Source organism: Gadus morhua, chromosome 22 (assembly GCF_902167405.1).
Source record: "Gadus morhua chromosome 22, gadMor3.0, whole genome shotgun sequence".
Classification (NCBI taxonomy): domain Eukaryota; kingdom Metazoa; phylum Chordata; class Actinopteri; order Gadiformes; family Gadidae; genus Gadus; species Gadus morhua.
The window spans coordinates 20,946,698-20,971,697 of NC_044069.1; the positions used below are offsets into that span (position 1 = coordinate 20,946,698).

At 48.6% G+C, this 25,000-nt stretch overlaps 1 protein-coding gene across 1 annotated transcript in view; it reads right to left on the reverse strand.

Annotated features, from left to right (window-relative positions):
- kcnq4 (potassium voltage-gated channel subfamily Q member 4) overlaps positions 1-25,000 on the reverse strand; it is a 53,080-nt gene that overhangs the window by 12,978 nt on the left and 15,102 nt on the right. The window contains exons 4-13 of the mRNA XM_030347751.1: positions 20,861-20,912; positions 10,693-10,783; positions 9,082-9,208; positions 7,994-8,169; positions 6,204-6,329; positions 5,922-6,032; positions 5,620-5,715; positions 5,095-5,183; positions 4,196-4,321; positions 356-588 (exon numbers count right to left, since the gene is read on the reverse strand). Coding sequence (XP_030203611.1) covers positions 356-588; positions 4,196-4,321; positions 5,095-5,183; positions 5,620-5,715; positions 5,922-6,032; positions 6,204-6,329; positions 7,994-8,169; positions 9,082-9,208; positions 10,693-10,783; positions 20,861-20,912 — 1,227 coding nt within the window. The remainder of the gene's footprint in view (positions 1-355; positions 589-4,195; positions 4,322-5,094; positions 5,184-5,619; positions 5,716-5,921; positions 6,033-6,203; positions 6,330-7,993; positions 8,170-9,081; positions 9,209-10,692; positions 10,784-20,860; positions 20,913-25,000) is intronic.

Here is a 25,000-nt window from a genome sequence, read left to right on the forward strand (position 1 = left end):
CCCAGGCGGGGCATTTAGCGGTCCCTTGAACGGTCGTGTGGATGTGTGTGTGTTTTAGAGTGTGTCATTGCTTCACTCATCTGCACAATCCATTATAGCCACGTGTTTAAGTGTGTGCGTGTGTGTGCGTGTGTGTGCGTGTGTGTGTGTGTGTGTGTGTGTGTGTGTGTGTGTGTGTGCGTGTGTGTGTGTGTGTGTGTGTGTGTGTGTGTGCGTGTGTGTGCGTGTGTGCGTGTGTGTGTGTGTGTGTGTGTGTGTGGGAGAGTGTGTGTGTGTGTGTGTGTGTCTGAGTGTGTGTGTGTGTGTGTGTGTGTCTGAGTGTGTGTGTCTGAGTGTGCTTTCCCCGTCCCCTCACCATCAGCCGGCGGGCGTGGCTTGAGTCTCAGGGAGGTGCGAAAGCGTGTGCGGTCGTTGAAGCTCCAGCTCTTCTGCACCTTCCCCGGGCTGGTGGGCTCCGGGATGTTCTCCTGGGTGGGGGACGGCCGCACGCTGGGCACCGGCGTCGCCGGGGACGCCTTGCCGCGCGTGGCCTGTGACGAGCGGGAGTTGTTCATCCGCATGCGGTCGCGGAAGCCCAGCTTGTTGCTGCTGAGAGTGGAGTAGCAAGGGGGGCCGGGTAAGACCACCAGACGCCAACACACACACACACACACACACACACACACACACCCCCACACAGACAGTTCCTTCTTCCCCTGGGATCCAGGTGTGGGTTGAGGTTGGAGATTTTCGAATTCATCTTTTCTAAGTGTGTTTGCTTTTTGGCTGTCTTTGGCTGTAATGTGTACCACAATGGAACAGGGGTTGTCCCATGAACCTGAGGGCTGAGCGAAGCACAGGAGGGTTGAGCAAGTAGAGCGTGTTAGAAGACGTTAGTAGTGGCGTACGATCAACACACAACGCATGGACCGCAGTGTCCCGACAGCCACTGAGAAGGAAAGACACTGAACTCAAGAAGGGAGACGTAATTGTAGACATAGGGGACACACACACTCTCTCACACACACACACACACACACACACACACACAACCACACACACACACGCATACAGCCAGAAAGGTTGCTCGCGGGCATCGACCAGAAACACTGTATTATTGCTCAAATCTGAAAGTGTGCTGTAAAGGTTTGCGTATTTAACGCCCCCATACTGGCATCTGATTCAGCGAAACCCTCCTGAAATCTGATTCTAGACGGGCAGTATTGCTGTGACGGCAAAAATAACTAAAGGCCAACCGCTATAGCACCAGAACGAAGGCCCGTGTCATCGCCTCAGCCGACTGAATGGGCATTCAATCTATTTGCGTTTAAAGGGCACATATTAAAACAAATGAAGATCGCACTTGATTACAAACAACATTCTCCACTCGTTGAGGCACAGGAAACAACTGCGAGCCAGGACTACAATGAGGCAGGCTAATCCCGCAGCACTCCCGGTCCCACTGGCGCTCACTGTTTCAGAGTGCTGCCGTGGCTCCGTCCAGCACAACATGCTCGTCACACATCCAGCGCCTTATTCAAACTGAACTCACCCCCAGAGCAAAACACAAGCCTCAGGCAGTTCACCAAGGCATTCGCGTGACCATGATATACTCCTGTGCATGGCCATTTGAATTAAAATTTAAATAGTACCAGGGGGGGTGGGGGGGAGGGGGGGGGGCATTAGTGGAAAGGGCATTTACCACTGGCAAGCTGAAATGCCTGTCCCAGACAGTGTGAGAAGGAAAGAGAAAGTGCTTTGGCAGACCGTTGAATGCTAAAGCTAAGTAGTTACGTGGACGCATTCAGGGTTCAGTCATGTTCAACGAGGAATCGTTTGAGGACATGCACCAGAGGACCTTGGCATGCAAACAATGTAAGCCCCATGCAGCCTCCAGAAGGCCATCATGGAGCCACCAGTGAGATGGTATGGTGCTGGCTCCGGGAAGATGGAATGCATTCGCCAATCAAAAATTAGGATGCATGCTGAGTTGCCAACATGACATCAAGCCGAAATGAGGAGAGCTGTTGAGTGAGTTCATTTGTAAGGAATGTCAATATCAATGTTACGTTCTGATATCTGACAAGCCTAGTTTCTCTAGTGACAAGACCGGAGAAATACTCGAACCAAAAAGGCAGATCAAATAATATTGCGTGTCCCCATTCTCTTAGCAAAACCCAGGACTTCAATTCAAGTGTTTGTGGAGCAGGGCCAAGTCATCACGACAAAGAGTGTACATTCTTACAAACAGTTTAACAAAATGACACAGTCTGACAGTAGCCAATTGGTTCTTTCACCACGACATGAGTCCTTTTTCCATCAAAAAGATAATGCGCTTTAAAATGATGCGCATCAAAAGTTAGTGCGACATATGTGATGGTAAAAGGGTTATATCGCTCTAACGCCGATTTTGTCGCACTAAGTTAATTCGCTCTGCAGAGGTGGTTTTGGGAAAGTTCTAGCGACATAAAAGTAATGGAAAATGGCTGAAGCGATATAGAATGTCGCGCATGCGCATTGTTGATGGAAAATCATCTAGCGGGTCAGAAAAATGCGCTTCAACACGGGGCATTGTGACACAATTTTAATTCGCTATAATCATTCTGTCGATGGAAAACCGTTTAGGCGCTTCTTATGTCGCTACAAATTCATTCGCTTTAAGAGTTAATTCGCTTGAAAATCTGATGGAAAAAGGACTATGGACAGCTTGTTGGGCCATAAGCCCTGGTCCAGAAACACTCGGATCAGGTAATGATGGGGGTGGGGGGAGGGGGGGGGAAGTTTCAGAGGAGGCCTCCTTTTTCTCTTTGTTTTTTCTGGATTTTTTTGGGATGGTGCAACCAGTGACAAGTACAACGTGCCCCGTGCACAGGCGTGGTTGCCGTGGATACCTCAGCTTGCGGCCAGTGTGAATCCGGAAGAGACTCCGCTTTTTAGAGAGGAGTGTACTGAGAAGGAGACACACAAGGCAGAGGGGAGAGAGGGTGAGGGGTGGAGGAGAGGAGTGATGGGGGACCAAGAGGGCGCACTGGGAGGCGTGGGGAGCCCCATCCTGTGACACAGAAAACGTGAAGGACAGAAAAGAAATGAAATGAGGGTTACATGAGGGTGAACAGGCAGTTGGTGTGAGTGCGTCGGATCTCAATATTCCAAACAGTCAAGCTTTTTTCATGAGTTTCCGAACCTGCGTAAAAGACACATGAAGGAGAACTACTTTGGATTATTGAGACAGAGTTAGTTGGGGTGGGGGCTGGAAGTCGAGATATGGGGTCCCATGCAAAAATACGTACGGGTTGTGGTATACCTGAGGACACTCTTCAATACCCACCAAGTCAAGCCCCACCCCACTCAAAACAAAAGTAATCTCTGACAACCATGGAACCTGATTTTCATGTTATTCACATGCCGTGCAGTGAGCCCAACAAATACCATTTATACAAGCGGCCCCTACTGACCCTAGAGATCACAGGAATGGCTACTCTGCGATGTTATGCAGATTAAGGGGGGGGGGGGGGGGGTGGTTGATAAAGTCCTCCTAATCCTGTGGAAAACCCCTCCTGTGGAAAACACAAGCCCAGAGCGACTCAGGACTCGGGAGAACAAACCTGCTTGGGACTTCTGCCTTCCTGAGAACAGACGTGAGACGGAGCGAGAGGAAGGCATGGAACACGGAGAGGAAGGAAAACAGACGGGAGAGGGAGAGAAGGGAGGGAGGGAGGGTGGGAGGGATGGGGGGAGGGAGGGAGAGAGGGAGCAAAAGGGAGGAAATCAGATGAGTGAATGGGTGGAAACGGGCGGAGACGTTTGGCATGGTATCTGGCAAGGCAGAGACAGAGATGGTGAGGGGAGAGAGAGCTGGGCACGAATGTTGCGCCACACAAACAGTCATGCTATGCTAGCGTTGATGTTGTCGTTGTCTTTTCTGTCACACTGACATTAGGTCACAGGTGGTTAGCAGCCCGTCACAGTCCACCCTGGACAACAGGATGCAGAAAGCCGTGGCAGCACTGAAGATGCTCTCTCGGGGCCTCTGGGCGGGGGGAGACAACGGCGGTGCTGTTGTGTTGATGCGTGTGGTGTTGTGGTGTTTCTCCTGGTTTCTTTGAGTTGGGCAGTTTGGTTCAGGTGTTGGGATTGGGGTTTGAGGATAGTGATAGGATAGTCCCTGGCAACGTGTGGTGGATGAGGGGTTGGACGTGTGCCGGTGAGTGCGTACCTGTCCCCCTGCAGGCAGGGGGAGCTGTAGGGCCTGAGCCCAGACAGCAGGGTCTGGTAGGAGTTTTGGAGGACTTTCTTGGCACTACGTTGTCGTTGGAGGTGACTGAACAGGAACGTCAGTTCTCTGACACCCACGTGCAAAAATGAAACAAAACATAACATGACAAATGGTAAAATCAAATACAATACAAAAAGTTGGCAAAAAGTAAAACAAATGGTTGAAGTACGGGGAACTGGCCGGTGACACAGGTTTACTGAACCTGAAATAATAACAAATAATGATCAAGGAAGGCTTTTGGTTCAAATAATGTGTTCTACTGCCCTCCTTTTAACCAAACAAGATAATGAGTTAAGTTAATATACTGATTAAATCAAAACACAAATGCATAAGATGTGACCCAATAAATACAGTTGTAGCATTAGCATAAATTAAGAAGCATATATTGTTTACAGCATTATTTATTTTAGATAGTTTTATGCATATGTATTTATCGAAAAATGGAAAAATGTGTTTTGCTAATACCACAACTGCTCAAATAAAGGTGATTGGGATTTATAAAGTGTAAATAATTGGGAATCATATCATCATTTTGTGATTTGTTTGTCGGATGTCAGATGTGCGTGTGTGCGTGTGTGCGTGTGTGCGCGTGCGCGCGTGCGTGTGTGGGTGTGTGTGTGTGTGTGTGTGTGTGTGTGAAACCTTCTTATGCTTGAGAAGAGAATATTGACCGAATGCACCACTCCTCTAATATCTAAAGGATTTTCATCCTTTATCATATTGTCCACATTAATCATCATGCCTGGAAGTTGAAGCGACCAAATCATTTTGAACAGACATAAACATCGTAGCGGTGGCACTGGCCAATCACAGGCCGCCGATCACGGGAGGCCGCTCACCTGAAGGAGGGCAGCATGCTGTCATAGAAGTACCAGGTGGCGGTCAGGTAGGAGTGCTGCGCGTCTGTGGAGTAGAGACGCCAGGCAGCCTGGAGGGAGGGAGGGAGGGAGGGAGGGAGACAGAGAGCGAGAGAGAGAGAGAGAGAGAGAGAGAGTGTTTGGATCGCCAGACACACACACACACACACACCACACACACGTCAGCACAATTGCAATACAAACGCATAAAACTATACAAAATCACACAAACATGCACAAAATACACACCCATGCACATGCATATACACATCACGCACACTGTTGAATAGGAGATTAATGAGATATGTCACTATCAGTTGCATTTCCTAAACACCGGAATCCGACACTTCCTCATCACCTGCCACTGTCCTTGTGTTTCAACTGTCCCCTCTCTCTCTCTCTCGCTCTCTCTCTCTCTCTCTCTCTCTCTCTCTCTCTCTCTCTCTCTCTCTCTCTCTCTCTCTCTCTCTTCCTGACACACACACACACACACTCTCTCTCTCTCACCTGTATCAGGTTAGCGGCGGGCGTCCTCCTCTTCTCAAAGTGTTTCTGCCTGTGCTGCTCCTGGACCTTCAGGGCAAAGCCTGACCCTAGGATACCCTGGGGAGGTCAGAGGTCAAATGAGGGGTCACACACCAGGTCAACCACACGGAGAAGGGATGAACTCGCAGCATTGTAGCAGGCTCTGGACTAAAGCATACACCGAAGGACAAACGTTTATGTGATATACATTAATCGAGAACCCCTCTCTGATTTGCTCCGTCTGGATTGACAGGGGTCAAGGGCCAATGGGAGAAGGGGCTTACCGCCGGCAGGGCGAAGAAGGAGACGCCCAGCAGAGCGAAGCAGGCGGCCAGCAGGCGTCCCTGCCAGGTACGGGGGGTCTTGTCCCCATATCCGATGGTGGTAAGGGTGATCTGGAGGTGTGTAATGAAACATATATCAATACACACACACACACGCACGCATGTGCTCACACCATGCATGCATGTATGCACGCACATGCTCAAACACCACGTACACACTGAAGTGTAGACATATATATTCCCTTGAACGTACGCTATATGTGGGCATGATGCAGTACTCACAGTTCCCCACCAGAGGGAGTCTGCATAGGTGTGAAAGTCAGGGTTGACGTCCTTCTCTGCCAGGTAGACCAAGAAGGAGGCAAAGATCAGCACCAGGAAGCCAATATACCAGGCTGTGATCAGCTCCTGGTAGACGGTAGGGGAGAGAGAAAGACGCACATAGACAGTAGGTGAGAGAGAAAGAGGACGATAGAGAGCGAGCGAGAGAGAGAGAGAGAGAGAGAGAGAGAGCAATACACAGGCAAACAGAGAGATCCTATATCCAATTATTCGCCAAAGGCGAAGTGAATAGTGGGAATAGCACACGAGACTGAAGGTCGCGGGGGCTATTCCCCACTATTCACGGAGCCTGAGGTGAATAATTGTTCTAGTAGCCTATATATAACACGTGAACACTCACTCAAAATAAACAAGATAACACTTTTTGCCGGGATTTATTTGTCTTTATGAGCGGCTTATTTGTTTTTATTAGCGTGACGAGACGACTGCCACTCGCATGAAAACAATGTCCCGAGTTTGATATCTCTATCATGGGAGATTGCCCAATATCCCAAGATAGGGAACCAATTAAATTGTGCCATATTAGGAGATTCACGTGTAGATTATACTAACAGTCATTATCGCCAACAAGCAATCCTAAGCAGAAACAGTAGCAGTAGCCCCCTCATCATAATTATCACATAACTACAAACTATCCCTATCATCATCGTCATCGTCAACTGCTAATTCTCCATCATCATTAGGCTCGACCTGCCATTTAACTCTGGGTTGATCAGTGCTTCCCTGCCACTCGTGCATCAAGGCATCCTCATCATAGCTATCATCTTCTATCCGGTGCCTTCTACGATCCATCACTGTTACAGCTTCCCAGCCGCTGCCCTGTGGTTTTGGCTCAGCATAAAAATGCAAAGCCGGCTGATCAGCTAATTTGCCGTAACACAAACACCCACAGAGCGTTCAGACAGCGATATGGTGAGTGAGGTCACGGGGAGTGAATCCCATTAACGGTGAGGGTCATTAGTGGACTCAGCAGTTGTTTGAGGCACATGTGTGCCAAGTGAAAGCCAAGGCTTAAATGAATGGGCTTTCACAAATAACCCAAATTTGTAACACGATTATTAATAGATATGATTCAGAGATGAATACAAAAAGAGAGTGTGAGAGAGAGAAAAAGAAAAAGACAGTAGAAGAGAGAGAGCAATACATCAACAATAGGTATGTGTGAGAGAGAGAGAGAGAGAGAGAGAGAGAGAGAGAGAGAGAGAGAGAGAGAGAGAGAGAGAGAGAGAGAGAGGGAGAGAGAGAGAGAGAGAGAGAGAGAGAGAGAGAGAGAGAGAGAGAGAGAGAGAGAAAGAGAGATATCAGTCATTATCGTCCAACAGCCTCCCTGAGCAGAATCAGCTGCAGTACTTTCACTATCATCGCTATCATTCTCCTGATCAAGAGCGTGAGAAAGAGAAAGAGAAAGAGAGAGAGAGAGAGAGAGAGAGAGAGAGAGAGAGAGAGAGAGAGCGAGCGAGAGAGAGAGAGAGAGAGAGAGAGAGAGAGAGAGAGAGAGAGAGAGAGAGAGAGAGAGAGAGAGAGAGAGAGAGTGAGAGAGAGAGAGAGAGAGAGAGAGAGAGAGAGAGAGAGAGAGAGAGAGAGAGAGCGAGAGAGAAAGAGAGAGAGCAAGAGAGAGGGGGAGGGAGAAAGAGAGAGAGAGAGAGAGAGAGAGAGAGAGAGAGAGAGAGAGAGAGAGAGTGAGTGCCTTGGGGATTGTGTTTCCACGGGTCCCGTGCCGCGGCCCCCACCTTGCTGTGGGCGTACACCACGGAGCCCAGTAGCTTCCAGGTGCCCCCCCGGCGGTCCATGCGGACCATGCGCAGGATCTGCAGGAAGCGCATGCTGCGCAGGGCCGAGGTGGCGAAGATGTTGCCCTGGGTGCCCGCCGCAATGACCGCCAGCGACGCCACGAACACGATGCAGTCTGCCAGGGGGGAGCGACACCTCAGTGTGTGTGTTACGGCCGTGTGTCCTACCTGTGTTTGCGTACCCAGGGGTATACCAGGGTAGTGGAGGCAGCTCCTGGGATTTTATCATCCTTGAAATACACATTTACAATAACAGACAGAAATAACATTGATGATTGAAAATGTAAATGTTATATGGTACTATGGCTTGTTATTGTTTCACAGGTAGCGTCACTTGTGCGTTCCATTTGTTCCATTCCATATATGTCTGTTTTTCCATTGACGTTTTTTGTTGATTTGTGTTTGCTAAATAATCTCACATGGATCATAAGCAGCGTAGCTGACTTTCCCTTTCCACTGTTCCCCACTGTTCATGGCCTCCCTGCAGTCATACTGGTGTGTAATCGGAACAAGGGCTCTCTTATCCAGCCAATGCATGCATATTTTTCTATTTTTAGCTCTTGAATATGAGTTCTCGATGGCAATTCACTGGTACAGCTAAAGTCAAGATTAGTAACCACTGTGGTATCCAAACATCATTTCAAAATGACTGTTTGGACACTTTCATACAAAGCAACTGAGTGATTGTTTTTGTAATTGGAGGTAGGCAAGCCGTAGGGTTCTCACAGCTACAGCCGTGTGCAACGTGAGGGACAATGTAAAGCATAACGTAAAACATAGGGTTGTACTGTACTGTATAGTGCTGTAAGTATGAGACAGGAAAATAGAAGAAATGTAATTAATCCCAAGAAGGGAAACTACAGAGGGGACAGAGTTGGACTGGAGGACTCCGCCGGTGCATGTTTTCATTTTATTTGACCTTTATTTATCCAGGAAGGTCCCATTGAGATATAATGTCTCGTATTCCAGGGAGTTCTGGCCAAGACAGCCGATAGCCGATAGTATGTGTTAGCCTGATGACCTCTGACCTATGACGCAGAAGGGCTTCCTGGCGAAGCGGAGGCGTCCCTGCCATCCCCGGTATCTGCAGCAGCAGCCCGCCGCCCAGACCCGCGCAAAGTACTCCAGGCCGAACACCACGATCATCACAAACTCCTACACACACACAGAGACACACACACACACAGGAAAGACACAAACACATGAGATACACACGAGAAACAAACACAAACACACGTTTAGATTTAGAAAGTAGGTAGCGTAACGGTTCCTTTTGAGATGCGCTTTTCCCATATTCCAAGTACCAAGTCGCATCAACACTGGAGGAAATTATCCTGTTTTTAAAGTACAGTGGTGTGGTGTTAACTGATGTCATGAAATGATCGTGTTTTTAAAGTACAGTAATGTGTTGTTAACTGATGTAGTGGGATTATAGTGTTTTTAAAGTACATTGATGTGTTGTTAACTTGTGTGGTGAAATTATTGTGCTGAAAGTACAGCCTGCTTTTGGCCAGACGATTGATTGAGGGACTATAGAAAGATAATGTGAAACTCCTGATGCAAGTCCAAAGTCCTGCCATTACTGTCATGTAACATGCCAGGACGAGCGAGGAGAAGACAGAGGAGAGAGAGAGAGAGAGAGAGAGAGAGAGAGAGAGAGAGAGAGAGAGAGAGAGAGAGAGAGAGAGAGAGAGAGAGGGAATGAAAGAAAGCAAATTAATGAAAAAAGAAAGATGGGAAAGATGGTAAAGAGAGATATCAAGTCAACACGTGCACACAAGAGAGAGAGAGAGAGAGAGAGAGAGAGAGAGAGAGAGAGAGAGAGAGAGAGAGAGAGAGAGAGAGAGAGAGAGAGAGAGAAAGAGAGCGAGAGAGAAAGAAGGAGAGAGGGAAAAACATCCAAAGAGCGAGAGAGGGGGCCAGGTTAGGAAGGAGAAAGGCAGTGTCCATTACCTTTTAACCATAGCGGTTTGAGTGCCGTGGAGAGGAGAAAGAGCGGGAGGGCGATTAAAGGATTTGCTATTCGGATTAGTGGAACACGGCCGGCAGCGCTGCAAACTCAACAACACCTGAGTCCTGCAGACGCGCCTACACAGCAGCTTTTTAGGCCACCACCGGTAAATAAAACAACATGTGCAACACGACCATGCATGCACACACACACACACACACACACACACACACACACACACACACACACACACACACACACACACACACAATGCAGGGGGAAATATGATAGCCCTCACATGATTGAACAGTCAATGAAATAGATGATGGGTGCTGACAAACGAGGAATAATGCAAGAAAGGTGCTTTGAAGTCTATGTGCTTACTTGTCCGCTGCGGAGGGTCTAAGAGAAGTGGAAATGCAACATAACGGGTATGAAAGACTAGAGTATGAGTGAGTGAGTGAGTGAGGGAGTGAGGGAGTGAGTGAGTGAGTGAGTGAGTGAGTGAGTGAGTGAGTGAGTGAGTGAGTGAGTGAGTGAGGGAGTGAGTGAGTGAGTGAGTGAGTGAGTGAGGGAGTGAGTGAGTGAGTGAGTGAGGGAGTGAGTGAGTGAGTGAGTGAGTGAGTGAGTGAGTGAGTGAGTGAGTGAGTGAGTGAGTGAACGAGGGAGCGCGTGATGCTGGTCTCACCAGGATGAAGAGGGCCTCGTTGGCCAGCTCTTGGTGGTCTGGGATGGTGGAGAACACGGACAGGACCAGACAGCTGAACACCAGCAGGAAGCTGCAACACACACACACACACACACACACACACACACACACACACACACACACACACACACACACACACACACACACACACACACACACACACACACACACACACACACACACACGCACACGCACGCACACACACACTTTCAAATTTAGCTCTACAAATATATACACACATTAAGGTACACAGTACACACGTAGAAAATATTACATAAAACACATATATACAAATACATATATTTGCAAGTATTTAAATCAACACACATATACATACAAACATATGAAACACACATTAACACAGATTAACAAGGAGGTAATCTGTGACATGGTTTCTACCTGAGGACAGGAGCATCAACATTGAAATGATAGGGATATTTCCCCGGTGAAAATGTAAATGTAAATGTAAATAGCAGTCTTTTTGTGGGCTTAAGCAGAAAAAATCTTCCTTAAAGTGATGTACAAAGATATCTGTAATTTACTTCTAAATATGTTAATAAGGGTTCTCAACATGTGTATTAAGCCTCAGCGAAGGATGTTCTATGAAATCTCTAGCAACGTCACATCATTTCGGTTCATCAATTTCCTTATTTCTTCATCCAGTCAGGGAATGCTTTCTGCACATCACGGCGACTGTGACACTGAATTAAGCCAGGGCCTTTTGGATTGGACGGAGTACAACTACACAGAAAATGCAGCATCTGGCATTTGATAAGAATTTGATAAGAAAATACAAAATCCCCCTGTCTACTGCCATGAACAACACATGGGAGCCCAGACAGACATAGATCATATTCCGACATAGGCCTGATGGCCCGAACAGACCCTCGTTCCCACCATCTCCGCCACCATCACCAGCGCCTCCACTCTGGGCCGTGCCAATGCCGTGCTGACAGAGGGGGATTAGTGGGGGGACAGCTGCTGGCTACCCACATTCAGTCTCTCTGCCTGGTCTCACGCTGCGAGCACCCGGGCTAGCGGTGACGTGGTTACCGAGTCAACAACGTCACCCCCCTGTTTTAATGTTGCCAAGATCCAATGAGTGCAGGGAAATGGGTTGTCCCAAAGTCATCGTTCACTCATCCCTGGACCCGTGATGACTGTGTGCCGAATATAGACGTATAAGAGAAATATCCATAAGATACACCGTACAAAATCGTGTATATATCGGACGATCGTAGGATCTCATAACATAAGACGGAGGAAACACACCAAAGAACAGAACAATGAAAAATGCCAACAACGGACAACAGATAGTCGCACGTCAGAAACTAAAATGAAGCCCCCTTGTGTCCGTCAATCAGGTCAGCGCATCAGCCCCCACAGTGACAGCATAGCCATAGCACATACTCATGTCTGATCGCTGTCGGACACGCACGGACACGTTACCGTTCTCAATCTCAGGGAGATGTAATGAGGATTAGCATTGGCACGGGAACCATCCCGGCGTTCCAAAACCCTGATCTGTGCCGGGGCGGGGGATGAAGGATGAGACGTATCCCATGCCAGCACCGACCGGTTGGGGACCCCATGTATGAGAAGGGGGAGAGGAGAGAGCCAGATGACTGTGCCGCGGGAATATTTCACGTGCTTCTCAGGACAAAGGGGAGATCGTTGTAGGGGAGTGGGGAGCAAAACGAAAACGAGCCAAGAGGAATTGGTTGTAGAATCCTGAAGTTCGATCTGACCCCATCTCCCTGTTGTATAGCTGACAAGAAACATTTCATCAGTTCTGAATCCGGCCAGGCCACAAAGGCCCCAAAAGTGCTATGATCACATCCCCCATGTGTTAGCAGGAACTGCCTTCTTCTTTTGATTGATTCCCATGGTCATTATTTGGGAAAATGACCGGAAAAATACGAACGTGTGGTAACCATAGAAGAAGGATCAACAACACACTCCCAATATATCTCCTGAACACTAAAGTGACATGTTATTGTTCAATAGCCGTCTCTTAGCAGCACCGAATGCTTCTGTCACGATTACTACTGTGAAAAAAAGGAAACACTTTTGCCAACATTGCATTGTGGCCATCAATCAAACAACTAATATGCTGACTAAAATGTATTTTTCCCCTCAATTAACTCAGTGTAACGGGTGTATTTCCACACACCCAGCCAGAGTGCTATCTCAGCTGCCATATTTAATTTACTTGGACAATATGGCAAATGGGGAGAAAAAATACTAAATGTGTTGACACTACGGACTGGGAAATAGAGTTGTGGTTTATACGTAACTATCTAAATCTAGAAAATACTGACCCAGTCCATATCTAATTATCTCTGTAGAATTGATAAAGACGCGATTCATACCTCTGTAAGAAAATCTCCTACCTAAACCTAGAAAATACAGTGATGGTTCATAATAAAACTGTCTAAAAGAACACAGTGATGGTGCATACTTATCTAAATCCAGATATATAGTAAGAACTATACTTATAATTAACCACATTTAAACTAAACGAAAATACATTTTGAGACAAGCAACAACAAAACCAAAAAGGATAAACCAGGTATTATATATTTAAATAAGGCAGCTTAGCAACTCATTCGACTTCCATATTTAGCGTCCGGTCCAGTTGGGGGGGGTGGGGGGGGGGGGGGGGGCAGCAGCAGCCGTTACAAAGGTAGAAACAAACTCCCAAAGCGAGCATGACTCTGAACGTGAATCGCCGGCGCCACCCTCCCCTTCTAACATCACCCTCCCCCCCACTGCACACCCAAAGCGTTGAGAGGGGTGAGGAGATATTAAGATCATTCAGAAGTGTCAGATTTCTGCTGAGGGGGACACTCCCTTCGCCTCTCTTGTTTTTTCACTGTAGGGTAAAAAGTAAGAGTGACGCACCAGTGTGCAAAGCGACACATTCAGCAGGAAAAGACTCCCGGAGGGGTTGGTGGGGCTGGGGGGGGGGAGGTCAAGAGACAACTCCACTCAGTTCTGAGTGCTATGCTACATCATTGTTTTTTGTTCAATTTCAACAAAATATCCTCAGTGTGGAGATAAGTCAAACCGTCCATCAGTGAGTTGATCGTGGAGTCGTTGGGAGCGGGAGAGGCGGCTGGGGACTGCTTGGCTACAGAGTAGTGACCCGGGCCATGGTACGGTTCACTACGGGGTCGAGATCAGAGAATGAGGAGATGCTCTCTGAGGCTTTCTATTGGTAAAGGAGTGCCACAAATTAGTCAATGACAATGTTGCCATTGGGTCTGCTTTTAACTGGAAGGTTGCTAGTTAGATCCCCGGTTCCTCCTAGCCAAGTGTCGAGGACTACTCCTGATGAGCTGGCTGTCGCCTTGCACGGTTGACTCTGCCATCGGTGTGTGAATGTGTGTATGAACTGTTGTAAGGCGCTTTGGATACCAAATGCCCTAAATGTAAATGTGTGTTGGCATGATGGACTCACATGTAATACATTAAAGGGTTACGGGCACGATGATGTCCTCAGTCTTTGAGCCAGGAGTCACAGAATATTGCAGTCATTTTACTGTACAAATTATTATATTATAGAGTGTGATTTGTCAATGCTTGGAAAAGAAAGAATGAATTAAAGAAACAAAGTAAGATGTGAAGATAGTAAGTAAGTAAGTATGTAAGTAAAGAAAGACAATCAAACAATTCATTAAACCACACAAACTCAGGATAACACACAGAAAGGTAGTGCAGGTGCCTTTGTGACCATGTTCTTCCTGCTAGCTCTCTGTCATCACAGCTAGATACCTTAGCGTCGAGCAGCTAAGTGCGCACAAGAGGCGTAATTTGGCTCAGGGCCAGCCAGAATCCAGAGGGCCATTGAGCCGCGGCTACGGCAGCGCACACAAAACAAATGTAGTGTGGCCCGCAGGGCAATCACAATGCTCTTAATGGGAGCCGGGCTTTTACTGTAACGCTTCCTGTAAAAGTGTAAAGCAGGATCTCATGTTACTTTGCCAGTCGGCCGACATCAATTTGATGTGAGAATCAGGCGCTATGCTGTACTGTACTGTGTATGCCAATCTCACTGTGTGTGTCTGAGAGTATGTGTATGTCTGTCTGTCTGTCTGTCTGTCTGTCTGTCTGTCTGTCTCTCTGCCTTTCTGTCTGTGTGGGTGTGTGTCTCTGTGGAAGTGTGTGTGTGTGTGTGTGTGTGTGTGTGTGTGTGTGTGTGTGTGTGTGTGTGTGTGTGTGCGTGTGCGTGTGCGAGTGCGAGTGCGTGTGCGTGTGCGTGTGTGTTTGTGCGTGTGCGTGTGGTGTGTGCGTGTGAGTCCCTATTCCTGCTTCAAAGCTCCCATCCATGACCATATGCCGGGTATGATGACGCTCGTCTCCTGCGTGAGGGAATGGGGGCAGTGGGTGGCGCCGCACAGAGCTACAGCTGTACCGCGTGCACCTCAGACTCCATCACCTCTGGATGATGAAGCTGCAATCAGCTCCACCCAGTGGGTGGAATGAGAGGGGGACGAGGCGGTGGGGATGAGGGGGAACAAGAGGGAACGCAGCACACACAGACGGAGGGAGAAGAACCAGAGGGGGAGTAAGGAGAGATAGAGGGCTGATAAAGGGGATAAAGGGGATCGAGATGGAAACAGAGAGCTTGAGTGCGTGTGAGAGAGAGCAGGCGCACGCATGAGCGCTAACTGGGAACTGCACGTGCATGTGTATGTGTGTGTGTGTGTGTATGTGTGTGTGTGTGTGTGTGTGTGTGTGTGTGTGTGTGTGTGTGTGTGTGTGTGTGTGTGTGTGTGTGTGTGTGTGTATGTCTGTGTGTGTATGTGGGTGTGTGTTTGTGTGTGTGTGTATGTGTGGGTGTGTGTGTGTGTGCGTGTATGTGTGTGTGGGTGTGTGTTAGTGTTTGTGTGTGTGTGTGTGTGTGTGTGTGCGTTTGCGTGTGTGTGTGTGTGTGTGTGTATGCGTGGCTGCAGCCGTGATTTGGAAGGCTCTCTGTGCATCAGTGCGGGAGGCTTTCAGCGCGTGACCTATGACGTAGCGTGTGAGTGGCAGGTGCAAAAACACTGCGACTTCCAAAGCACACACACACAACCCCCCCCCAATCCACCCCTCACACAATATTGAGCCCAAACACTGGTGGGCGTCAGCAAAGGGCAATGACTTGTCAACACACACAGTGACTGCTCAACTGCTTCAACAACAATGCAGGCTGAACTACAGCCTGCTGCTTATTTACAGCGGGCCCTGACCGACCTGTATTGGACAGGGAGGGACGTTGTCCCCAAGGTCAAAGGTGACCCTTCAACCCCCTCTATGGCTTTGACCACATACAACAGCTGTAGTGATGGGCAGGAGAGGACCCACACAGTACTGTATGGACACAGGCATTGGTGCCGTACGTACTCACGAACACGCACACACACACACACACACACACACACACACACACACACACACACACACACACACACACACACACACACACACACACACACACACACACAAAGACACACACACGAATCAAAGCAAATACCCAACACCCAGTCCAATAAATAAACTCATGTACACATGTACTCATATATTTACAATGCTGACTCAAAACAACACAGTTATGGATTAATGTAGAGCACACAAACACACACACACACACATACACAAACAAACAGACACAATCACCTTCACATGCTAAATGCTGACTCAAACGAGTACAGATGAATGAATGCGCCTTAGTAAAACCCAGAATAGCAGGGGGGGCGGCAGGAGGAAGGGGACGAGAGGAGGGAGGACAAGGGGAGGTGCAGGAGGGGGAGGAAGGGGGATGGGCAAGGCTAGAGGCAGTGAAGGAGCCAGGTAGAGGTGGACGAGGAGAGGAAGGAGGAGGAGAGGATGTAGGTGGGAAGAAGGAGGAGGGGCAGAAGGGGGTGGAAGAGGTGTTGGAAGAGGAGGGGAGCAGGTGGAGGTGGAGGAGGAGGAGGAGGAGGTGGATGAGGAGGAGGTGGAGGAGGTGGTGGAGGAGGAGGAGGTGGAGGAGGAGGAAGAGGAGGAGGAGGAGCAGGAGGAGGAGGTGGAGGAGGAGGTGGTGGAGGTGGAGGAGGAGGAGGAGGAGGAGGAGGAGGAGGAGGAGGAGGAGGAGGAGGAGGAGGAGGAGACAGGCAGGAGGAGGGGAGCAGGAGGCGGTGCGTGGGCGTGGATTCAAGGAATGGGAGGCGGAGGTACAGAGAGAAATGGAAGAATGGAGGGAGAACGAGTATGGGTTTGTGAAGCGGTAGAACCAGTTATTAATAGTGTAGTAGCAGCTTCCCTAAATAGCGACTGCAGGCGAGATGTGCACAGGTTGGCTGTGGAGCCCAGCAGCAGCTCTGCGGTACCTGGCCGGTCTCGGAGACCGTTGGGCCAGGCTCGTCTTCTGGGACAGTAAACCCCTTCAAAGCAGGAACAAACGCGCTGCGCCAGGGCATCGCATGCATCACAGAAACCGCCGTCCACACACCCCAAACAAATAGGGAAACCGAAGGTGTTGTTTTTTTCTATTTCATAATTTCTCCTGCTGACGAGGCGATTCCGCGGGACTCCGCTGCACGCTGCAGACAGTGAGCGAGTGTGAGGAGGAGACTCGCATTGTCTTCCCGGTGTTGTGGGTTCTGTTGACGGGTTTAAAAGTTATGAGCGCGGGGAGCGTGTTGGCGTCCTCCCGGCTGGCCTGCTGCGTGCAAATCACATGATCCATTATTTATTAATGCAGACGCAGCGCTTTGGGAAAGTATGTTTGTCTCGCAAACCTACTTTTGTGTGTTTGTCTTTTTTGGATTTGCCAAGAAATCCTTAAAGGGGATGTGTCCTAAGGCAGGATGTGTCCTAAGGCTGGATGGGTCCTAAGGCTGGATGTGTCCTAAGGCTGGATGTGTCCTAAGGCTGGATGTGTCCTAAGGCTGGATGAGTCCTAAGGCTGGATGGGTCCTAAGGCTGGATGGGTCCTAAGGCTGGATGTGTCCTAAGGCTGGATGGGTCCTGAGGCTGGATGTGTCCTAAGGCTGGATGGGTCCTGAGGCTGGATGGGTCCTAAGGCTGGATGGGTCCTAAGGCTGGATGTGTCCTAAGGCTGGATGGGTCCTGAGGCTGGATGGGTCCTAAGGCTGGATGGGTCCTAAGGCTGATTGGGTCCTGAGGCGGGACCCTATCGGGGGTAGGAGGCTCATAGGTTTAACCGTGGGTTAAAGGTTGGGTATGGGATTTGCGAAACGCCAGCAGATTTTGAAAATACACAACTCAAATGGTCCTACCCCCTCTCCTTCAACGATGACTCTGACTCCACCCATTCCAAGTACCTGGACGCGCAATCATGCACGAGCGCGAACACAGATGCGCGAGAGCGAGCCAGGCTAGCGTAGGTTTTCGTTAAACAACATGGCAACATTAAAAAAACAACATGGGGATGGTGGCGTCTTGTCTGCCATGGAAATTGTCTTTTACTGCTAGGTCCAAATGTGGATTAACTAGTTCCAGTAGCTACCGCAGGATAACAACAAACAGGAGCTTGCTCTGGGTCACGAGTACTGCACGAAGGGGTCGCGCGCGGGGCGCGGGGGAGGGGGAGTGCAGTACGACCGTTTGATTGACGTACTTACTGTCCAATGCAACTCGGTGGCTATGGAAATCATTGGCTGGACTTTTTCGAGCCCTGCCCGTTCCACAGATGATTGACTTGTTTAATTTTCATGTCAGTGGCTGTAAGTGGGTTATGATGAGGATTTCAAGTAATTCTGCAAAAATGGCCAAAAAAGCGAATTCCATACCCAACCTTTAAGGAAACAGAAAGTGAACGCAACAGGAGAAATGGAGGCCGCTGTAGAGGTCAGGGGTCGAGGCTCTGTCTTTCACCTTTCTTATCACATCACAGATCTTTACAGCGTTGGGATAACTATCGGCCGTCACACTCTGACCCCTGTAACTGATAAGCAATGACTAATTAATACCGAAATGTGTAACGGGTGTACCAACAAGTGGGATTAGCCATTACAGGCCGCCCTGTGACTTGGTGACATCAAAAGTGGAAGTGGACAGCAGAATGTACGATGGACAGATAAGCCTCCCAGTTGCTACAGTCCACTCTGCTTATCTCACTCACAACAGGGAGTAACATAGGAGAATTTCAAGCCGGTCGTAAAATAATATGATAGTAAGTTACCGCTTGGATATGTCCCAGCAGGACACTAACCACTTCAAGTAACACCAAGCAGTATAGAGACTTATGACTGCATGCAGTAAAATCTCACATTCCTTTGGTCTATGTCGGCTGAAGGAAATATACAAAACTGGAGTTTGAATGATTGATTAGGCATTTGATGTTTTTGATACTGTGGTACTTGATGCTTCTGTTTATTTTATTTTGTTAGGGGAACCGGGTGAATTATTCTCAGGACGTCCAAAGGTTTACACAAGGACATGGATTAGGGAACATCTTTCATACTAGCGTCGACTACAGACAGGACACTCTAGATGAGTAAACTCCACTCTTGACTAGACTAACTACACCCTACAGATGTGAAGAGAGCACACACATACACACATACACACACACGCACACAACTGATGAATATCACTAGGTGTTGGTGAGGACCCACAGGACAAGTACTGAGGCATACTATACACTGTCACACACGCAAGTATGTGTGCCAACACACACACTGACAAAAAATCACACCTATAGACGCATACACACTCACTCATACACAGGCATACATTTGACACAGACCCAAACAAAGACACACACACACACACACACACACACACACACACCCACACACACACACACACACACACACACACACACACACACACACACACACACACACAACCACACACACACACACACACACACACACACACACACACACACACACACACACACACACACACACACACAGTGGCAGCTTTGCGGGGACGTTAAAATCGTGGCCTCTTTGAGCCACTTGTCCCCCAGCCCCTATCACGCTGTTCCACTGTCTGTCAGCAGAAGATACATTTCAAACACACTTCTCCTCCAGATTGATATGTTTTCCCTGCTGGAGAGCGTCCGCAGCAGCCTCTGTAGTCTCGAGAGCATCAGCCACCATCGCACAATACCCACAGACACACACAGATAAAGCCTGCGTACAAAGTCTTTGATACACTGCCGCCAATAATTCATAATTTCCACACAGACACACAAACACAAACACACATACACACACACACAAGCCATTGTTCTCTAAATGTTTGCCCACTGTGCCGTATTTAATTGTACAAAAAAACGTGCTTTTATGAATTCCACCTATTTGCAGCAATATAACGTAAATGACCTGATACAGTTACAGTTGGCCGGAAACTAATTTAAAAAGCTAATGTGAGCGAGGCATCAGACCGTACATATACACACATACACACGCATACACACACATTCACACATACCCATACACACACACACTTACACACACATACACACACACGCACCCACACCCACCCAAAGCATTGTGTGTAGAGTGTGTCTCCCGACGGCTGGTAGCTTGATCTCCGCTTACGCGGGGCAGGGGCTTTGGTTGTTCCTCTGTGAAGGGGCGAGGAGAGCCCTGACATTTAGCAGTGGTATTGTTAGCAACAGCTCGCTAATTAGCCCCCAAGTCGCCAAGTGCGTCGCTAGCATAGCTGCCACCTCACAGCCACTCAACCATGTGCTCATATAGCACTGACATTTAGCTGCTCGTCGCACCGCTACGCTAGCTCCACCAGCAGCGCCAACAAAAGCCCACCATGCGACGCAGGGCTGAACACCCCGTGACACCAGCACAGCTTGAATCAGCAGCACCAGCGCTCAGGGAATTATGGAGCTTTGTGAGCTAGCTCGGGTCAGACAGAGAGGATCCTGGGTAGCAGCATATTAATATACCTCAGTACAACTTGGATTGTGAGGCTATATTTTTTGCCTGTACCTGGCCAGGCCTCCTCTGAGAGTCATTGAAAACATATTTTGGCAGAGCTTTTCGGTTTAAAGACTTTGGGCCGTGGAAGCCATTCGCGGAGTGAAACCCAAACGCTACAATAGCATGGCTGTTTGTTGGTTTCTAAAAGCAGCCTGCTGGTCCAGCCATCTATTTTTAAATGTTGCGTTCAGATTCATGGAAATTACCATGAGATTAACGTGCAGGGTTTAAGCAGCACACCCCCAACTTCCCACCAACCTGGCCGCAACACACACAGAAACACAGAGACACACATACCAACAGTTTCCCAAAGCCTAATGGGAGAACCTTGACTTAGTGGAAGAGTTTGACAACATCAGGTTTTTCGTGGTACAGTGCGCACTGGGGGGCAACGCCAGTCCCTGCACGCAAGCCCCCCGCCCCAGCCCCCCACACATTATATCAGTCGTCGTCGTCGTCCCCCACGGCCTCCGTGGAGCACGGGGGGGGGGATTTTGGGCGAATCATCATTACTCTGGACAGGCCTAATAGGGTTCCCATGGCAGCAGGGACCTGAAGTGATGGATTACAGCAGGTCAGGGACAGCCCACCGGAGGATTGGGGGAAACAACATGAAGGAGGGCGGCCATTGGCTGTCGCATTTGAACCAGGGCTCATGGACCCGGCCCGGGGACTGTGGTTTGTCCGATGTGAGAGAGGTGAGGGGGTCACTCGGCCCAGCGGGTGGTCAGCTGGCTCTCTGACAGGGGGAGGGGAGGGGAGGTCTGACCTCGGCCACAGCATTACGTTACAACACTCACGTCTACACTTTGTTGGATTTGTGATCTGAGGTCGGACCGGGGCTGACTGATTCATGAGTATCTCTGGGGGGTGGTCCTTTGGGTTTAGGGTGTTTGACTCACAACCGATGGGTTCTGGGATCAGAGCCCAATTTCCCGGTCCTAGCTGTTGCCCTCCTGGTGTGGGACGCCCTGACCAACCCCTGCCTCCTCCTTAACAGCATGTCTCTGGATGTCTGGTGTCTGCTACCTTTAATGTGTCTGTACTGACGAAGACTGGAGGTGGTTCAGCATGAATCGATGTCTCTCTCTCGCTCTCCCTCTCTCTCTCTCTCTCTCTCTCTCTCTCTCTCTCTCTCTCTCTCTCTCTCTCTCTCTCTCTCTCTCTCTCTTCCCAGACAAACACACAAACACACACACATACACACACACACACACTTAACATGCTCTCATAACTAAACCAGTCAATAATGAGAATTTATCTCATTATAAGAGTATAGGTTACAACAACTTAGCAGCAAAATACAACCACACTCATAACCAAGATGTCTTTGTGAGGGATGGGTGCGTTTACATTAACACACAGTTCAGATAACAAAGAATAAATGGAACAGCAAAAAGCATCCATTTCCTCTCTTTGCCCGCCATCCCGTTTCATTCATGCTCGATAGCATCGACAAAGCATTGCATTAACCTTTACAGCCTCATATGTCCTTTTGGCCACCCCATTGGCCCGCGACAATTAAGATAGTAATAAAAGGGGTAAAAAGGTTTATCATTAGTTATTTATGCAGAGGAAAGTGTGATTATGCGCAGGGATGGCTTGTGCCCTCTGCAGCAGGGGCAGAAAATACTAAGCACACCACTGTGCTTTCATAAGGTTTACTGTGAGCAAAAGCATCGTCTTGGTTAGCGGTGGTGGAGGTGGGTTGTGTGTGTGGGTGGAGGGGGAAGGGGTTGGGAGGGGTGATACAGAGGTGTCCCAAGGGCCCTGGTTGCTTTTCATGCAGTTTGAATGCAATGCTGTTCTGACCTTTGACATGACGAGGGTCTCCGGTTCACAGCGTCTCTCAGTGTAAGGAGCACCTAAGAGGAATTCCATTTTAGTTTAAATTGCAACCGAAAAGATGGGATTAAGATGAAGACGACCTGGTGTTCCATCCCCTTCCCAAACGGAACGATCTGTTTGAACGCACGGAGCAGGGAGGGATGTACCTGCAGTCGCACATTGTGGGTAGACTGAGCCCAAAAAAAACACAGGCATAAATCATACAGGACTCTGTATGATTCTTTTTACTGGTCCTGCAGAACAAAATTAATTGCACCATTAAAACGCACAATACAAGTTCCCTATTAAAACACACCAAAAAAAAACACCCCCCCGCTCCTGCGAGTACCAGCGGTTACCATGACGATAACCTCCAGCCCATCCTACTGCCGATAATGGGGTGGCGGCCGAGTCCCCTGCGCCGTTGAAGGCTTGTATCTCCACTACTAATGTTATCAGGTCGGCCGCTGCTGTAACCCTTTGCATGACTCATGTCTGGAGCTGCACCGAGCACTGCGACCCACGTCACGCAACAGAGACACACACCCTGCCGAGCCCTGGCTCGGAGACGGCCCAATGGTGTGTGTGTGTGTGTGTGTGTGTGTGTGTGTGTGTGTGTGTGTGTGTGTGTGTGTGTGTGTGTGTGTGTGTGTGTGTGTGTGGGGGGGTGCGTGTGTGTGCGTGCGTGTGGTGGGACAAGAGGATGTGGTGGGGTGGGGGGGGGGAGGTTATGTATGTATAAATGTTAGACAGAGTCCAGAGCCACGTGCATTGGCTTACCTCATCCTCAAGCAAAACACCAACGACACACACACACACACACACACACACACACACACACACACACACACACACACACACACACACACACACACATTTTCCACAACCACTTCTTGAAAACCGGACTGAAACTTCCAAGCCAGTAAAAAGCTGTGTACATGATCCACATGGCGTCTTTGAGTTTCAGCTCTTTTAACCACAGGTCAAATGTCCTTTAACTCTCTTAGTGTTTGAATTGAGATGAAACAGGGGTTCCCCTACACTTTAATACAAACCAAAAGATCTGTGCAGAAGACTAATATACACACACATACACACTCCCTGTTTCCTTGAGTTCTAACTGTACTGTTAGAACTCTCTCCCTCCCTCTCCCTTTTCCTCTCTCTCTCAATTTCCATTTCCATTTTCAAGGTACTTTATTGGCTGATAGATTTCATTTAATTAATTGTCATGAAACAACTTGAACAATGAAAAAGCAAATGGATATATATATATATAAATAATACACCACATAAGAACATAAAACACTCACGATAACAATTATGGGAATCTAATTAACAATTGAGTAGAATTGAGTGTAGCTGAAATAGCTCTTTCTCTCTCTTAGGGTAAGGAAGTGAGCAAGAGATAGAGAGAGCGGGAGAGAGAGCTAGAGAGAGTGGGGAAGATATAGAGAGGAGGTAGGCAAGGAGTTGACGAGGAAAGGAAATAAGTTCGGAAGGAAGTAAAGAAACCATGGGAGAGAGCAAGGGAGGTCAGGTGTAGTCTGTGAGGTCTCATCACACACCTGCTGTCGTTACCTTTCATCTCAGGGCCAAGACTAGAGGCCCTGAGACACACACAGACACACACACACACACACACAAACACACACACACACTATCACTCTCAGCTCTCCCTGTCTCTCTTACACACACATACACAGACTCTCTGTCTGTCTGTCTGTCTGTCTGTCTGTCTGTCTGTCTGTCTCTCTCTCTCTCTCTCTCTCTCTCTCTCTCACTCTCTCTGTTGGTCCAACGATGTATGCATAGTAGGGGTGTGGCGAGATCTCGTGCCACGAGATCTCGCGAGATTAAACTTGACGATATTACCCGTCGCGTTAAAAATCTGTCTCGTGAGATTTCTGAGCTATCCAAACTTCTATTTGTGGCCTGTAGGGGCAGTAATGCGCCTTTGATACGTTTAGCCTGCCAGAACCTTACGAAGGAGAAGGAAAAGAAGAAGAGGAGGAGAAGGAGGGGAAGCAGCATAGACATCTTAGATAGACGGAGCATTGGCTGCTGGGACGCGAGAAATACGGCCGCCATCTTGGAGTGGTCAACCGGGAGCAGCAACAGCAGCAGAAACAGGATGCCGGGCTGCTGTTCAGCGTATTCCTGCTCAAATCGGCGGACAATCCATAATAGGAATCGGGGGATTACTTTTCACAAGCAAGATTTAACATTACCGTACTATTGGCATAATTAGTATTGAATAATAAAACACGCCAAACCATGTGGCCTTTATCATAGCTACACGTATGACAAAAAACCGCATGAAAATCAGCAGTATTCAGTGAGGTATGATTAATTAAATGCGCTGACAGTTCATTGCTCCAGCCAAACGGATTACACTCAGTGGAGCAGATGACCACTCCAAGATGGCGGCCCCGCGTCTCGTCAGCGCCAGTAGGCGGTAGCATTCGATGCTCCGTCTATCGGAAGCAGGGGAAGCAGCCATAGGCAGCCAGAATGACG